Below are 18936 nucleotides of genomic sequence, written 5' to 3' on the forward strand. Positions count from 1 at the left end.
AAATGATGTGACAGACTTTGTTGATTCCCCATGGAAGGCCTCACCCTTCCTGAGGAGTGGATGGGGTATGGGATGGGGAGTAGGTGGGAGTATGGGAGGATGGGAGGGAGAGGGAACTGGGATTGATATGTAAAATAAGATTGTTTCTAAATTTAAAAAATTTACAGTAAGAAAGGCTTCAACAATTAAAACTTCAAATCCCTGAATAAACAGATTGAGGAAAACAGTAGAAAATGGAAAGCAGCCCCATACTTGTAGATTGGTAGAATATAGTGAAAATGACCTCTTTACCAAAAGCTATGAACAGATTCAATGCAATCCCAATTAAAATGACAACAACATCTGTTAGAAAGTTTTAAACATTTTTTCCTTTTTAAGAAAGATTATTTTATTTCATGTGTAGGAGTATCTTGCCTACATGTATGTGCATGTATTATGTTTGTGCCTGGAGCCCATGGAGGTCAAAAGAGAACACTGAATCTGAAACTTGAGTTACAGATGGTTGTGAGTCACTGCGTGGGTGCTGGGAGCTAACGTTGGACCCTCTGCAAGAACAAAAAGCGCCCTTAACCACGGAACAATTTCTCCAGTCTTTGCACCCACCATTGCCTCCCCCTTTTGAGGTATAGTATGTACATAGCTCTGACTGTCCAGAAACTAACTGTGCACACCAGCCTGGCAATGAACTCTCAAAGATCCAACTTCTTCTGTCTCCTGAGTACTGGGTTTACAGATATGTTCCTCCATGCCTACTTTACTACAACATTCTTCACAGAAACAGAAAAAAAATCCTGAAATTCATATGGAGTCACAAAAGATCCCAGGGCGCCAAAGCAATCCTGAGCAAAACACTGCTGGTGGGATTACTGTCCCAAGTTTCAAGTCTTATTACAGTATTATAAAGGAAATCATTACTTGGCAGGTAAATGGATGTTTCTAGAAAATACTATGTTAAGTGTGGTAACCTAGGCCTAGGAAGACACACTCATGTTCTCTCTCACTTGTGGTTCCTAGCTTCAAATCTTCAGATGTTATCGTGTAACCTGGACTTACTGCAGAAACAAGGGAAGAGAAAAGGGACCATGGGGTGGGAAGGATCTCTAGAGACGGGAATGGAATGATACAGGTTTTATGAAGGGGAAATGGGAAAAATGAAGTGGGGGGTTTAACTGGGGAGAGGTGAGGGAGGAAAATGTAGAAGTAGAGTGAGGAAGGATAAACAGTGCTAAGGATATTTCTTAGGGAAACACATTGCTTTATGTATACTTAAAAATTACATACAGTACTTCTAAGTGTATGCATATACACATATGTACACACATGTGCACACATATTAATGAAGATATTCCATTTGGGATGATATTGCTTCATGAAAGCCATAGACTATCTAATATAACCTCTAGAAAAAGGTATTAGAAACCTTTTCAGCTGTTAGTCTAGGGAGTACAGGGGTGTCCTAAAACAATAGTGGCAATTGCTGTTGCCATTAGTTGTCTCTTAAAAGTTGAATGTAAGTCCTTATTGCTGAAAACACCTTACACTTTGACACAGGGCTTAGATTCAAAGTATATCTGATCCAGAAGCCTTCTCCCTGAGGACCAGCTTTCTTTGTTCTTCAAGCTTCAATAGCATGCCCTCTTATCCACAAAGGTCTTACCCATCATCAAGAAGCTTCTTTTGAAGCAGATGGAGACCATTACATACAGTCATAACTGGCTAAAATACAGAGAATAGTTGACTGGTGAGATAAACAACTCCACTGATACATCTACAATACAACTCTTACATATAATGTTCAGGGAACATTGTGGAAGAGGAGGGAGAAAGATTGTAAGAGTCAGAAAACTAGGAAGTTTCCTGTAAGTTTGTGTCTAAAGATATGGCAGGGAAGCTGCACCCATTAAATATCAACAGTGTGGCTGCTTAAAGAAGACATGACCAATGACCATACCAGTTGATATTATATTGTGAATGGGAGCATCTCACAGTCCCCATCCCTAGATGAGGCAGGGTCCTTCCCTCTTTGTAGGTCCTTCTGAAGGGAAGAGAACTTCTTGGAATTCCAAGACCTGCACAATCTTGTGATTTCAGAACTCACTCATATTTTGAGTTGAATTGTGGGTGCCATGTGGACTAGGCTCACTGCTGACCATCATGGGTTTCCAATTTCTTTATGTGCAACTTGAGCACTACAGAGCCAAGAGGGATTATTTCTAGCCTGTGGCTCTTAGCATTCCTCAATAGTTCCTCCGACCTTCTATTTTAGTTACCTGTCCGTGGTCCCCATACAGGTGGAGGCTCACCTGTGAAGAACCACCATCCAAGTCGACTAGAAGCCCCAACCCCAGGTGTCAGCTCAGCTTACATTTGGTTCTGAATCCAGACTCCTTGGGTCCCATTTAACAAGCCCCTACCTGACATCAGCGTTTGTCTCAGATTTTCAAGGCTTGAGCTCAGTAGCTGTAAGGAGCCTTCGAGGATATTGTGATCCATGAAGTGTTTCGTCGTTGAGCTTGGAAATGATGAAAAAAGGCCTATGGGAAGAGACATTGTGTGATTGTCAGAGAAGCAGCAGTAGGAGTCAGGGTAGCAAGGCTGGGATCCTATCTGTTTACCCTCATACCCTTCTCTACTCTCCAGGAGAGAATGATGCTCTTACACATGCTGAAGTGTCACGTTCCTGCACTGTAAACATGAAGTTCACACAATATGTTGGTCTACTCTAGTCCCTTGTGTGAATCTCCATTCCTCTCTGAGCCTCAACTCCCTCATGTGGGTGTCCTACGTTATATCCCACAAGAATAGGTAGCATCTTACTGTGTACTTTAGGTTTGACTTGAGCTCACATTCTTCCTGCATTAATTTCATTCATTCTGATACTTTAGGAATGTGTCCAAGACCAATTAGCCTTTCTATTTTTATGACCTTCTGTTTTTTTAGTGTTTGATTTAAAACTTCCATGTGTATATACTGTTCATTAGACAGAGAGATTCTGAGAAACTTCTTGAGTGCTCAGGTACATATTTCAAATAGTAGTTGACAGTTATTAAGTGACATTCTAGGGAGGAAGGTGAGAAACTTCAAAACACAATTTTGATACACACATAAATTTGAGCATGAAAGTTCTGGATTGAGTAGAATTGCTTTAATGGAACAAGTTGGAATCTGGGAATAGTGAGGGAAAGAAATGAGAGAAGGAAACTGTTGGTAGGATAGGAAGAAGCTTTGTAGCAAGAGAGACATGAACAGACTAATCTCTGCTACAATATCATCAGTGGAGTCTTCCCCATGTCCAAGAACCCACCTGTGCGCAGCGTGAACGCGTGAGATCTGCACCTGTCGGAGAGGTGCAGTGGATCGAAGGGGGAGCAATGTGACTGCTCAGATAATGAAACTGAGACACTGTCTGTCGAATGGCTTTTTCTAAGACACACGTCATATGATGCCGAGGTGACAACTATGTTGACGGCTTTTGACTTTGTATTCTTCATTCTCAAGCCTTGTTGTGCATTGGTTAAGAATGAACTTGGAAGGGAAATATAAGAGCTAGACGTGGGCAAGATTTTCACAGAGTCACAGCAGGAGCCCACTTATATTTTGGTCTGAACTGTAGGTGCCATTTGGGCTAGGTTCACTGCTGACTTCCATGGGTTCCAGTTTCTTCATTGTCAAATGCAACTTCAGAACTACAGAGCCCAGTGGTATCATTTTTAGCCTGTGACTCTTAACATTTCTCCAAGGCTCCTCTGACCTTACATTTAAGTTGCCTGTCCCAGGTCCCCATACAGGGAGAGGCTCACCTGTGAAGAACAACCATCTCTGTGTGAACTAGAAGTCCCATTCCCAGCTGCCAGCTCAGCTTATGTTTAGTTCTGAATCCAGACTAGTCAGCTTCCCATTTAAAAAGCACCTTACCTGACATCAGAATTTCATCCAGATTTTCAAGACTTGTATTCAGTAGTTTTAAGGAGTCTTGGAGTGTAGTGGGATCCATGTAGAGCATGATTGATAAGCCTGGAAACAATGAAGAAATGGCATTGACAAGAGTCAGTGGTTGTGTGGCTGTCAGAGAAGCAGGGTCGAAGTCAGAGTAACTAAACTGGGGTCCTACCCCCTTACCCCCATACCCTTCTCACAGCCTCATGATGAGAATGATGCTTTTACATTTGCTGCAGGCACACGGTCCTGCTCTGGGACCATGAAGTTCACACACATTGCTTGTCTACTCTAGTCCTTTGTGTGAGTCTCTATTCTCCTCTGAGCCTCAGCTCCCTCATGAGGGTCTCTGACCTTCTGGCCAACAGGGATAGGTATCATCTTACGTGTAGTTCAGGTTTGCCTTGAATTCAGATTCATCCTACTTTAATTTCATTGGTTCTCATACTTTAGGGATATGTGTGGATCAGCTAGTGTTATTTTTGAAGACTTATAATTTTTCTTAGTGTTTGATAAAAATTCAAGGTATATATAGTATCCATCAGATAGAGAGATTCTGAGAAACTTCTTATGGACTGAGGAACATGTTTTGAAAAGTAGTTTACAGCTACTAAGTGGCATGCCAGGGAGAGGAAGGTATGAGGCTTTAAGTCACAGTTTTGATACGCAATGAAAATGGGCATGGCAGTTTGGGATGCAGTAGAGTTGTTTTAATGGAACAACTTGGAAGCTGAGAATAGTGAGGAAAAGAAATGAGAGAAGGAAACTTATGGCAGCCTAGGAGGAAGCTTTGTGGGGAGAGAGTCAGGAACAGTCTAGATGGTTACAATATCATCAGTGGAGTCTTCCATAAGCCCCATGTGCCAGGGCCTTCTTGGGGGCAGCATGAACACGTGATATCTGCACCTGTCGGAGAGGTGGCAGTGGAGCAAATGGGGAGGAATGTGAATGCTCAGATAATGAAACTGAGACACAGACTGTGGAATGGACTTTTCTAGGATACACATTAAGTGATGTTGAGGTGACAACTAGGTTCAATGGCTTTTGACTCTTTAGCCTTCATTCTCATGGCTTAATGTTGGAAGGGAAGACATTGGAGGAAGAGACATAGGTTAGTCCTGTGGGCAGGACTTTCACAGAGTAGCAGGAGAATGAAAATGGAGGAAATCATTTCCAGGGCTCCTGTTGTTCTATATTAAAGCCCTGCATGTGTATCTATGTGCTGTGAGCACGGATAAGTTAACATCTTCTCTAGACCTTGTGCATTGGAGAGAGGTGGCTACTTTGATGCCTGAGAAGGGGAAGAGGGAAGGGTGTGGTCTGTGTAAGTTGAAATAAGGGAAGTCAGACTGCAGCTGAGGCAGGAGCCTTCTTCTACTTTGGGGTTCATCTCAAGGGTGACCCTCTTGGAACTTCAGACCTGCATGAGCTGAATTCTGGGTGCCATTTGGCCTACGCTCACTGCTGACCCCATGGGTACCAGTTTCTTCATTGTCAAATGCAACTTCAGCACTGCAGAGGCAGAAGGCATTGTTTCTAGCCTGTGACACTTAACATTCCTCCATGTCTCCTCTGACCTTTTATTTTAGTTGCCTGTCCCAGGTTCCCAAACAAGGAGAGGCTCACCTGTAAAAAACCTCCATATATGTGGACTAGAAGTCCCATCCCCAGTTGCCAGCTTAATTTACATTTAGTTATGAATACAAACTTCTCAGGTTCCCATTTAACAAGCCCCTTACCTGGCATTAGGATTTCTCTCATATTTTCAAGTTCTGAGCTCAGTCGTCGTAAGTAGATTTTGATGAAAGTGGCATCCGTGAAACATGTAATTTCCGAGGCTGGAAATGATGAAAAAAGGTCGTGGGAAGAGACAGTGGTGTGTGATTGACAGAGAACCAGCAGTAGGAGTCAGGGTAGCAATGCTTGGGTCCTATCTGCCTATCGTTACACTCTTCTCCACATTCCCATAGTGAAAATGATGCTCTTACACCTGCTTCAGGGACACGGTCCTGCACTGGGACCATGATGGTCTCACACCTATGCTGGTCTACTCTAGTCCTATGTGTGAGGCTCAATTCCATTCTGAGCCTCAGCTCCCTCAGGTGGGTCTCTTGACCTGTTTCACAGGGATAGGCAGCATCTTAATGTGTAGTTCAAACTTGCCTCAAACACAGTTTCTTCTTGCATTAATTTCACATGTTCAGAGTTTATAGGAATATTTCCACTACCAGTCAGTATCTTATTTTTGAAGCCTTATGATTTTCTTTAGTAGTTAATCTAAAACGTCAAGGTGGATATAGTATCCATCAGATAGCAATTCTGAGAAATGTCTTGGGAACTCAGGAAGATATTTCAAACAATAGCTAACAGTTATTAAGTGGCATTCTTAGAAGGAAGGTGAGAGTGTTTAAAACACTGTTTTGATACACAAAGAAATCTGAACATGTAAGTTCTGGATGGAATGGAATTGTTTTAATGGAACAACTTGGAAGCTGGGAATAGTGAGGAAAAGAAATGAGAGAAGGAAACTGTTGATAGCATAGGAGGAAGCTTTGTGGGGAGCGAGACATGAACAGTGTAATCTGCTACAATATCATCAGTGGAGTCTCCCTAAGCCCCATGTGCAAGTACCTTCTTATGTGCAGCTTGAAGATGTGAGATCTGCACATGTTGCTGAGTTGGCATCTGAACAAAGGGTGAGCTGTGTCAATGCTCAGATATTGAAACTGAGACACAGACTTGGAATGGCTTTTTCTAAGACGCACATTAAATGATGCCTAGGTGACAACCAGGGAAAATGGCTTTTGACTCTGTAGTCTTCTTCATTCTCAAGGCTTAACATAAGCTTGGGAAAGTATGGGCTTTGAATGGAAAGAAAAGGGTTAGGTGTGGACAGGACTTTCACGGGCTAGAGCAGGATGAGGAGGAAGAACTCATTTCCCAGGCTCTTGTTCTAGATTCTATTCCTGTGTCTGTGTCTATGGTCTGTGAACTTATACAAGTCAACCTCTTTCTCCAAAACGTTTGCACTGGAAGGCAGTGACTACTTTGATGTTGGAGAAGAGAAAGAGGCCAGGATGTTGTCTGCATAAGTTGAAATATTGGAAGTCCTGAGGCAGGAGCCTACCCTCTCCTTGGTGCCACGTACAGGAAGAGACCTTCCTGGAACTTCTGGAGCTGCAGTAACCCTGGGATTTCAGTTCCCTCATATATAAATATTGGTTTTACGAGACAGGGTTTCTCTGTATTGTTTTGGAGGCTGTCAGACCAGACCAGCCTCGAACTCACAGAGATCCGCCTGCCTCTGCCTCCCAAGTGCTGGGATTAAAGGCGTGCGCCACCACCGCCCGGCTTCCCTCTTATATTTTGAGTTGAACTCCAGGTGCCATTTGGACTAGGCTCACTGCCGATCCCCATGATTTCCTTCATGTGTCAAATGCAGCTTCAATACAGCACAGTCCAGAGGCATTATTTCTAGTCTGATATGCTTAACATCCCTCCATGTCTACTTTGACCTTCCATTTTAGTTGCTTGTCCTAGGTTCCCATAGAACTATCGTCTATGTCTCTAGAAGTTGCATTCCCAGCTGCCAGTTCAGCTTGTTAGGTTCTGAATCAAGAGTCCTCAGGTTCTCATTTAACACTATCCTTACCTGACATTACAATGTGTCTCAGATTTCTGAGGTTTGAGCTCAGTAGCTGTAAGGAGCCTCGGAGCAGAGTGGGATCCACGTTAGGTGTGAATGCTGATCCTAAAAGATGAAGGTTCATGGAAAGGGACAGTCATTATGTGATTGTTAGAGAAGCAGCAGTAGAAGTCAGGGTAGCAAGGCTGGGGTCTTACCTGCTTACCCTCATACCCTTCTCCATCACGGAGAGAATGATGCTCTTATACCTGTAGCAGGGACACAGTCTTGTTTTGGCACCATGAAGTTCTCACACATATGCTGGTCTACTCTAGTCTTCTGTATGAGTCTCCTTCCCTCTCTGAGCCTCAGCTCCCTCATGTGGGTCTCTGACTTTATGTCCCACAGGGATAGGTAGCATCTTATGTGTAGTTCAAACTCGCCTCAATCTCAGACTCGTCTTGCATTAATTTTGTTCATGCTGTCATTATAGGAATATATCCATGACCAGTAGTAACCTTATTTTTGATGCCTGTGATTCCTTAGTGTTTGATACAAAACTTCAATGAGAGTGCACTGTCCATTAGTCAGAGAAATTCTGAGACAATTCTTGTGGGCTCAGGTAAATATTTCAAATAGTAGCTGACAGTTATTGAGTGGCATCTTAGAGAGGAAGATGAGTGTTTGAAACACTGTTTTGATGCACAATGAAAATGAGCTTGGCACAAACATGACGAACATCCCACCATCTTAAATCTTGTAATTCATATCACAGCTTCTAGACTAACTTAACTCACTTGTCCTTTTTTCCAGCACAAAAGGTGTTATCTATACTGTTAGGCATCACTACATATACAAGATACAATAATAAATAATGATAATACTCTGATTTGATCTATTTTGCATATAAGTTTGAAGTACAGACAATTGATAATAAATATAAACTTATTGAAAAAAAAGAAAATGAGCTTGGAAGTTCAGGATGGAGTGGAATTGTTTTAATGAAACAACTTATAATCTTGGAATAGTGAGCAAAATAAATGAGAGAAGGAAACTTACGGCAGTCTAGGAAGAACCTTTGTGGAGAAAGAGACATGAACAGTAACCTAAGCCTCAATATCATCAGTGGAGTCTTCCCTAAGTGCCTGTGCAAGGGCCTTCTTGTGTGCATCTTGAAGATGTGAGATCTACAATTGTTGGAGAGGTGTCAGCAGAACAAAGGATGAGCAGTATCAATGCTCAGATAATGAAACAGAGATACCCTCTGTGGAATGACTTTTTCTAAGACACACATTAAATGATATTGAGGTGACAACTAGGGGCAATGGCATTAACTTGTTGTCTTCATTCTCAAGGCTTATTGAGGAAGAGACAAGGGTCAGGTGTGGGCAGGACTCACAGAGTAGCAGCATGATGAAGGAGGAGGGAGCCATTTCTCTTATTGCTGTAGATTCTAGCCCTGCATGTATCTTTATTTGCTGTGAACCAGGACAAATTAACCTCTTTCTTTTTTTATATATATTATTTTCCAGTTTAAATTTAGATAAGAAACAAGGTTGCTTCACAAGTCAGTTCCAGGTCCCTCTCCCATTCCCTCCCCTCCTCCCGTACCCTCCCCCCAACCCCCCCCCCCGTTATCCCCTCATTCCCCCAGGGAGGGTGAGGCCCTCCATGCGGGTGTCCATAGTCTGTCATTTCATATAGGGCAGGGCCTAGACCCTTCCCCAAGAGTTCAGGGTGAGAGTGCACCTCACATTGTTCTATGGGAGTCCAAAGTCCGTGTGTATACTTGGGATGGGTACTGATCTGCTGGCCAAGGCTCAATAGATTACCTAGGCCTCCTCACTGACACCCAGATTCAGGGGGTCTTGATCAGTCCCGTGCTGGATTCAAGAGTTAACCTTTGTCTGGTCAGCTGTTTCTGGGGGTTAAGCCAGCCCAGTCTTAATCCCTTTGATCATCAGTCCTCCCTCTCTGTTACTGGCTTTCTTGAGTTCAGCTCAGTACTTAACCAAGGGAGTCTGCCTCTTCTTCTTCGACCAGCCACTAAATGAAGTTTCTGTTTCCCAGACTCTCTGGCCATAGGATTGTAGGCTGGCATCCCCAGATCTATGTCTAAAATCCATATATGAGAGAGTACATGCCATGTTTCTCTTTTTGTGACTGGGTTTTTTTTTTTTGGTTTTTATGAAACAGGATTTCTCTGTATTGTTTTGGAGGCTGTCGGTCCAGCCTGGCCTCGAACTCACAGAGATCCGCCTGCCTCTGCCTCCCGAGTGCTGGGATTAAAGGCGTGTGCCACCACCACCTGGCAAGTTAACCTCTTTCTTAAGACCTCATTCACAGGAAAGAGGTGGCTACTTTGACGATTGAAAAGAGGAAAAGACAAGCCTGTGTAAGTTGAAATAGTAGAAGTCAGGCTGAAGCTGAGGCAGCAGCCTACCCTCTCCTTGGTGCCATTTACAGGAAGAGACCTTCTTGGAACTTCTGGAGCTGCAGCATCCCTGGGATTTCAGAACCCACTCATATTTTTTTCTGAACTCTGGGTACCACTTGGGCTAAACTCACTGCTGACTGCCGTGGTTTCCAGTGTCTTCATGTGTCAAATGCAACTTCAGCCCTGCAGAGCCCAGAGGCATCATTTCTAGCCTGTGACTCCTAGCATTCCTCCACGACTCCTCTTATCTTCTACTTGAGTTGCCTGTCCCAGGTCCCCAAAGAGGTGGAGACTCACCTGTGAAGAACCACCGTCTATGTTGACTAGAAGTCACATTTCCAGCTGTCAGCACAGATATATTTGGTTCTGAATCCTGACCAATCAGTTTCCCATTAAACACATTCCTTACCTGACATCAGAATGCATCTCACTTTTCTAATGCTTGAGCACAGAAGTTGTAAGGAGCTTTCGAGGGTACTGTGGCCCGTATAGCGTGTGATTGCTGATCCTGATGGAGAAAGGGCCATGGGAAGAGAAAGTGGTTGTGTGATTGTTAGAGAACCAGTAGTAGGAGTCAGGGTAGCAAGGTTGGGATCCTTCCTGCTTACTCTCTTATCTTTCTCTGCTCTCTCATGGAGAGAATGATGCTCTTACACCTGCTGCAGGGACATGGGAAAATGAAGTTCACACACCTATGCTGATCTACTCTAGTCCTCTTTGTGAGTCTTCATTCTTTGCTGTGCTTCAGTCCCCTCAAATGGGTTTCTGAGTTTCTATCCCAGAGGGCCAGGTACGATCCTACTGTGTAGTTCAGGCTTGCCTGGAACTCAGATTCTTCCTGCTATAATTTCATACATTCTGAGATTATAAGAATATGTCCATGACCAATTAGTAATCTTATTTTTGAAGCCATATATTTTTTTCTTAGTGTTTGATATGAAACTTCAAGGTGAAAATAGTGTCCACCAGACAAAGTGATTCTGAGAAAGTTCTTCAGGACTTAGGGACACATTTCAACTAATAGCTGGTAGCTACTAAGTAGCATCCTAGGGATGCAGGTGAGAGTCTTTAAAACACAGGTTTGATACACAATGAAATTTGAGCATGGAATTTTGTGATGGTGTGGAAGTGTTTCAACAGAACAACTTGAAATCTGGGAATAATGAAGACAAAACTGGTGGTAGCATAGGAGGATCCTCTGTGAGAGAGACATGAACATGAGGACGACTCAGTGGAACTCACTGGGGTCAGCCACTCAGCTGCACAGCAATCTATGGTGAAGTTAGTAAAGACAGGTATATAGAAAGGTAAGCTCCCAGAGAATAGATAGATGGGATGATTTATGTTAGGAAAAGCTGGCTGGACACAACCCATGCTAAGGTCATGCTTTCATCAGTCAGAATGAGACTCTGGATTTACTTGGGAGCTGGGTAGCAGGCCTCCCAAAGGGCCAAACAGTAAAGAAACAACCTATAACAGAGATTCTGACAAATTTCTTTGAGGCTGAAGCACACATTTCAAGTAATTACTGATGTTAGTAAGTGACATCCTTGGGAGGAAAGTGAGAATCTTTAAAACATAGTTTTATATCACAATGAAATGAAATGTAATCATGGAAGTTCATGTTGGTGTGGAATTGTTTTGAATGGAACAACAGGGAAGTTGTGTGAGACACATGCAATTCCTTTTAAAATGTCCTTAGATACAATGGCTTTATTCCTGTCACTAAGTAAAATCAGCATGACCATCAAAGGCAATGGACTTTGATTCTATAATCCACATTTTAGCTTTATGAGGGGTAAAAAGAATGAACTTTGACACTGAAGACAAGGATTAGGCAGGACTTTCACATTTCAGCAGGAGGTTGAAAGAAGTCCAGGGACCGAGTGTTCTAGACTCCAGTCCTGCTATGTGCTGTGAGCATGGACAAGTTAACTCCTCTCTCTATGGAGTTGGATCCTCTGTTGCTTAAGAAGAGGAAGAGGCAGGGGTGTGTGTTGAGGCATAATATTTTTGTACATTGTGATGATGTGTCCTTGCCAAGGTGTTTTCTGGTTGGTTTAATAAAGAGATGAATGGCCAATAGCATGGGCCAAAGAGGTTAAGTGGTACTTCAAGGTAGAGAGGAAGAAGAAGACATGAATCTAGGTGCAAGAGAGTTGCCAGAAGAAACGGGGACCAAATAGGAGGTGCATGATGCAAGACAGATAAAAAGCCATGAGGCTTTAATCCCAGCATTTGGGAGGCAGAGGCAGGTGGATCTCTGTGAGTTCAAGGCCAGCCTGGTCTATAGAGAGAGTTCCCAGACAGCCTCCAAATAATACAGAGAAACCCTATCTCGAAAAACAAAACAAAAAGCCATGAGGCAAAACAGATTAATATAAATGTGTTAATTTAAGGTATAAGATCTAGTAGGGCAAGCCTAAGCTGTAGGTTGAGATTTTATGATTAATAATAAGTCTCTGTGTCTTTTTTCTTTTTCTTTTTTTTTTGTGAGCTCAAAGCCAAAAGAAAAATCTATCTACAGGGTGGCTAGGGTAAGTGAAAATGAAATCAAGGAAGTCAGTAGAAGAAAAAAAAACTGAAGCTGAGGTAGGACCTCTTCTCAGGGTCCATCTCAGGAAAAGAAACCTTCTTGGATCTCTAGGACCTCCAAGACACCACACTCCCACTTCAGTGCCCACTCATACTTGGAGCGCAACTCTGGGTGCCAGTTTGGCTAGGCTCAACATGCCGACACTCACGGTTTCCAGTTTGTCCTTGTTTCAAATGCAACTTCAGCATTGCATAGCCCAGGTGGAACATTTCTAGTCTGTGACTCTTAGCCTTCCATCATGGCTTCTCTGCTTTTATTTAAGTTCCTTATTCAGGTTCCCATACAGGTGGGAACCTTATGTTGTGACGAACTGCTGTGTAAGTGAACTTTAAGTTCCTTTCACACCTCCAATATTAGTTATCTTTATTTCTGCATACAGATTGCTCAAGTTCCCACTTTACAAGTTTTTTCTTTCAGTCTGTGAGTGATTTGAGATTCAAGGTCTAGCCCAGTAGTTCCAGTGAGATGATCTGGCTAAGGAACTCCATGTTAAGACCCCACCCCCACCCATAGCCTGAAATGAAGAACAGCCTCTGGGAAGGGAACAGTTGTGTGGTTGTCAGAGAGGCAGAGGTAGGAGTCAGGGGATCCAGCTTGTGCCCTTCCACCTTAACCCCCATAGCCTTCTTCAGTGTCACATAGGAAGAATGATGCTTTCAGAGTTTCTGTTGAGAAATGGTCCTGTTCTGGGGCCATGAAGTTCACACATCTGTCCTGTCTCTACACTACTCTTTGGTGGGGATCTTTAGTCTTCTCTGTGAGCCTCAGCTCTCTCATGAGTGGCCCTCAGCTTCTGTCCCACAGGGCTGCAAACAACAATGACATCTACAGCAGCAATTGCGTGGATTTGTACTTATAGTAGTGGAACATTAATTGAATATTGTGCTGCTTCATATTCAATGTGGATTATCACTTTACTCCCACAGCCCAAGGAAACAGGTTTTTACCCTCTTCTTGTTTCCCAGATGGAGACATGGAGGCTGAGGGCTCTAAAGTGACTTGTCCAAGAGGGTATTGCCATGACTGCAGTCTACCTCTGCCCAGCTCTAAACTCAGGTCTTGTAACTCAAGTGTCACCAACCCCTTTTTTTTCTGGGAGCTGGCTGGAACCCTGTGCTCACCTCTCTTAGAGCCATTCTGACTGCCAGCCTCTCCCCACTTCTGCATCTTCAGAGTGCTCCTCCCCAGGGCCCTGAGGATGTACTTCTGCAGAAGAGGGTGGGGCGCTCAGGTTCACTTAGGGTTTCTACATGTCTCCTGGGTCCAGACTCCTCTGGGCTTGTGAATGTTTCTGACAGAGGTTAGCCTGCTATGGAAACACTGACAGGAGGGCTCAGTGAGGATGAAGGGGTCACAGTAGTTGTGGGTTGGGGTACTTGGTGTACTTACCTAGCATCCAGTCCTTCTCTGACTTGGCTTTGATCCTCTGCATCTTCAGGATCATCCGCTTCCTCTTGTCATGGATGGGGTCCAAGACCGGTTGACCCTTATGCTGAGCCTCCTCAGTGCCATCCACTGTCTTGAACTGAGCTTCTTCCATGGTGACAGAGCCCTCAGACAATGCTTGGCTGTGCAGCTCACACTGGTCCTGCTTCACGTCTCCCTTCTGATGCTGCTCCAAACAGGAGGCCAGGGCATCCTTGTCTCTGATGGCCGTTTCTGCTCTGGGAAAGGATGTGTGATCAGGATTGATGGAGGAGAGTTGGAAATAAAAGAAAGGGCAGAGCAGCATCTACAGGGACAGACTGTCCTGTGATTAGAACCCCTGAAGGACTCCAGTCTCTCCTGGGGATGGAGACTGTGTGTTCAGGTGCAGGGGCTTGGGCTTTATAGGGCAGAAGAGGGAACTCTGGGAGGAAGGTTTATCAGTGGATGCGTTCTTTACAGTTTCATGAATGATGCCATCGGATGTTCTCATTACTGTGCTGGCCTCTCCTGTCAGGCAGGTGTGCTAATCATTATGCTGAATTGGGGGGGCACTTAGCTTGTCTAAAGTTTCTTCTTTTAGGTCATGAAGGTCATTTATCTGACCCGAGGTCTGATGAAAGGAATGGGAGTAGTCTCTCCTCGCCTGTTTCCTGCTGAAGGGGCATGATGTAGATGGGGCTAGGCTCTGTCCCTAGGGCTTAATAGGGCAAAGGTTGGGTTGACTTTGTGAACCAGCAAAGGAGTTTTAACTTGATCTACCACAGTAAATTCTGTGATTGCCACCATTTTCTCCTGGAGAAACCTTTGGAAACAACTAATAGACAGGGGCCACAGTGAATAAGATGAGTCTGAAGACAGGGGACCCAGTCAGCCCCTAGCCGGGGTAACCATTGTCCTAATGTGGACCTAGTGATAGCAGTGATTTGATCAGGAGGAACTTGTGTAAAACTTTTAAAGATAGGGTAAAATGCATATAAAGATAAGGAGGATTGGAGTGATGAAGGGAAGGAGCCAGAGTGGAGGGAAGGAAAGCCCATCCTTAGGAAGATGACTGTCACTGAATCTTTCTCTGGTCCTTAATTAAGTCTTTGACCCTCTCGACCAGCTTGGGTTTGTTTGTGTAGAAGCAGCCCTGTTCCTGGAGGAGATCACAGTTCCCACCACTAGCAGCAGACAGGAGATCTAGGTCTCCTAACTTTGAGAACCACAGTAGCAAAAACTTGCCTCAAGCATAGCTGTGGAAAGTGATGGAGAGGGAGGAGTGGGAAAGTGGGCATCTGGAGAATGGAGGGTGGGGAAATGGAGGGATGGGAAAGTAAGAAGAAGGAAGGATACAGGACATGGAGCAAAACAGCTTGGAAGATTAGAGGATGCTAATCAAGGGAGAAGGAGGAAAGGGGTGTTGGGATTACAGGGACAGGAGCATGAGAGGATAGGAAGACAGAGATGGAGGATACAGGGATGGAATGTGCAGGACACTCACTATTCTGTGTACCTCATCTTCATCCTTTCCTAGTGTCCCACTCGAAGGAGATCAATCCTTCAGACATCACTGTGACAGAGGGTGAGGTGGGGAGAGGTAGCACGGAGGGGGACTCAAGAGTCCAGTTTAAGTTCAGGGTAGGCCCTATGAAGGAATCTTTAGAAGACTCCTTTCCCTGGCACCACATGGGGGTGGGGTAGGAAATCCAGAGACAGCTAAGCTGGAAGGACAAACTACTCAGAGAAAACCAAAGAGCCACATGGACAAGTGTGTGGGGAGGTTAACCTGACCCAAGACTTTCTCAGAGGCTCTGATGAAAGGACAAATGGAACATTAGATTTGTGTCCTTGTCCAGGAGTGGACTTGGTGAGGCTGGTCTGATAGTGGAGCCAGTGCCTTGGAGGAATTGAAGTTGTAGTTTCTGGGGACCCAACTCGTCCCCCAGGCTTGTGGTTATCAGCCCTAAGGCAGCAGTGTCTGAGAGATTCTGTTGTTTTCCCAAGCGTTGTCTGACTTAGCTCTATGCTGACCTTTGTCATCTTCCCTTCCAAACAGCCTATGTGATGCTGTACTTTTTAATAAAGTTGCATGGCATAAGCCATGAGATCATGCAAGACATACTACTCTCAGCTATTGCTTTTACCTTCTTTATTTACATTTCTCGTCTTCCCTATTAATAATACCTTGTCGTTCATGACCCTTGTTCCTGCAGCTTCAGGTCAGACAGGAGAGAGGAGGGTGCAGGATAGCCTATGACAGGAGCAGGCACATGAGGCATACAGGTGAATCCAGCAACCTCCCACCCACCAGAGTGGGCCATTAGAGTCTCTGTTGGTCCCACTACTCACCCTGCTCTTCTACTGATGTGTGCGTCCCTGGCCAAGGCTCCTCGGCTGGAAATCATCTTCTGTGAAAGTGAAAGAGACTCTGGCTCCTCCAGGAAGTCAGGCATCAGAGTCTGCGCAGACGCTCTTCCTCTGAATCCTGGGAGTGGAGGTTGAAAGTTATTCAGCTCATTTCCTGTTGCGAATTTTCTGCAAGTGCCTGGGCTGGACAGTCAGGCTTGAGAGCTTCCTCCATTCTTGCAGAGGCCCCGCCTCCTGAGTGCAGGACTCAATGTCTGAGCCTCACTTCTACTAAAGTGGGGCCTCCCAGGTTTGCCACAGGTCCCAGTTCGGCAGAAGCTCCTGGATCTCCCAGATTTGTGGATCTCAGCTCTCTCCCTCCTCCCTGTACCCTGCCCAGCCCACAGGCTCTTCATTTCAGGGAGTGGCTCTCAGGCCCCCAAAGGGGGTCATTCTCACTCCTGGACTCTCCTAATCTTAAATCTGGTATTTGAATCCCACTAACATCTTTTTTTCCTTTTTGGGGTGTGGTATATATTGTTTTAAATTAGATCATCTTTGTTATTCAAGAAAAACATCATAATTTCAAGCTGTGTTTCTGTCATACGAAAACATTGTCAGGATACATGATTACTGTAAAACATCACAGTTGGTTTCATAAATCTTATTCTGTGACCCCAGTAGTTTGAAAACCACACACTTGCTACATGTGCTTTGTAGAACCATTTCTAACTTCTCTTGAACTATTTAGACTTAAGACAAGGAATGAAACATTAAATAAAATTAAATTTCTTGATTTTAATAGCCTGGTAATATGTTTTAAATGGCAGTTCATTATATATTTTTTCACACTCAGTTTGTATCTGCATCATGTGTGTAGCCTCATTTGCATTTGCTCAAATATTTGTTGACGAACTGTTGTGTAATTTTCCTGGGAGATGTAAAATTGGCATCGACCTCTAACTTCTGATCTCTCCACTGCCCAAAGAATGACACATTATCTCAGAGACATTTACAGGAACCCCTCTGCTGAAGTTGCTCCACCGTTTCCCACCAAGCTCTTATCTTTGGGCCTGTCTGCTCTAGAATTAGTATAACCTTCGGTTCCCAGTGCCACCTAGTGTCAAAACAGCAGAGGTGACTCCAGGCTCACAAAGCTTGGGCTCATGTATAGTCTGCCCTTGCCTTTTTCAGGAGTTCTGCTATTTGGGCAAGCACTGCCTATCTTGGGAAGGTTTGCTTGTTTCGCTACAGTCAGGTATGTTGGGAGCCACAGTCAGGCTTGCTGCACAATGGAGATGACAAGGATTCAGAGGCCTGGGTCGTTCACCAGCTGTGCCCAGACCAAGCGTATCTGCCACATCTGGAAGGAAGCACAGCACACTGGTTAAAGTGAAACATACTTCCTGCATGACCACAGCTTTTCATGCAACACGAACCTGTGGCAGCTCCTGCCACTAGAGCCTATGGACAACTGTATAGGATGAAGAATTGACATTGTGATGAAATGGTAAAAAAGTTATTGGTACACTTCTAGGATCTGATGACTTTGTCAATATGGTGTTGGAAGATGCCACAGTTGGAAATAAACCAGAAAGAAGAAGGATACAAAATTAGACCAGTTGGTACTAAATGGAAATTATGTGACAGTACAGGCTCCTGGAGGAGAAGAGCCTGAAGTAGCAATGGATTTCCTTGAGTTATGCTAGAGTCTGTTTTCTTTTAAACTGTTAATATTTAGATCCCACAAAGGGAAGTTTCCATTAAAGGGAAGTATTTTGAACTGTGTATCAGGTCCAAAGTAATTCCTTCTCCCAATTTCTTTTTTTAAAATTTTCTTTTAGGGTTCAGTCGACTTTATTGATTAAACAATAAAAGGTTAAGGAAACCACGTTACCTGTGACTCCCGAGGCATTATCTGCAGACGTGAAAATCACTTTCCCTTCCCCCAATTTCTAATGCCCATTTTACTCCTAGGGACCATTGCTTGGCACATGCCGATTCTCGAGACCATGCGAATATACATAGTTCGTGGTACTGCCAGAAATCATGTAGAAGCCCATGATCCATGCTCTCACTGTCTGTAAAGGGCAAGGAAGCTACTTTTGCAGTGGTATTGATGACTGAGAATGCACAGCTGAGGAAGAGGGACATAGAAGGCTTCTGTGACAACCCTACCACCACTCTACCACCCCCAAAAGTAATAGCAATGTAAAAAAAAAGTAAGGTCTGGTTCTCCATAATTGGTGAGTTCTGCTGGGAGTGTGGGTGAAGGTCTCAGTTTTCTTTCAGCGGGTGGCCACTAGGAGTTTGACCATGCTCCAGTGAGTATATGGGCAACAGAAATTGGACTCATATTTTCCTCTTCTCTCTCTCTTTTTCTTTTTTATTCCTCCGTTCTTTTTTGTCTCTTTCTCTCTCTCATTCTTTCTTTCTTCTTTTTTTTGTGGGAGAGGCCATGGGGGTGGGGATGAACATGGGAGACTGGGAAGTAAGCGTAATTGGGGTGATTTGTGGAAATTCCCTAATAATCAATGCAAATACATAGAAAAAACAAAAAGGAACCTGTGTGAGGCTTCAGGAGCC

The 18936-nt window shown here is 44.1% G+C and overlaps 1 protein-coding gene across 1 annotated transcript in view; it reads right to left on the minus strand.

Annotated features, from left to right (window-relative positions):
- LOC106020903 (NACHT, LRR and PYD domains-containing protein 1a-like) overlaps positions 1-16475 on the minus strand; it is a 65662-nt gene extending 49187 nt beyond the window's left edge. The window contains 7 exon segments of the mRNA XM_013111425.3: positions 2415-2534; positions 3916-4014; positions 5676-5774; positions 7589-7687; positions 10408-10506; positions 13984-14258; positions 16354-16475. Coding sequence (XP_012966879.3) covers positions 2415-2534; positions 3916-4014; positions 5676-5774; positions 7589-7687; positions 10408-10506; positions 13984-14258; positions 16354-16457 — 895 coding nt within the window. The 5' untranslated portion in view covers positions 16458-16475.
- Between the last annotated feature and the right edge of the window lie 2461 nt (positions 16476-18936).

The sequence above is a fragment of the Mesocricetus auratus genome, unplaced genomic scaffold, assembly GCF_017639785.1.
Source record: "Mesocricetus auratus isolate SY011 unplaced genomic scaffold, BCM_Maur_2.0 Super-Scaffold_100007, whole genome shotgun sequence".
Classification (NCBI taxonomy): domain Eukaryota; kingdom Metazoa; phylum Chordata; class Mammalia; order Rodentia; family Cricetidae; genus Mesocricetus; species Mesocricetus auratus.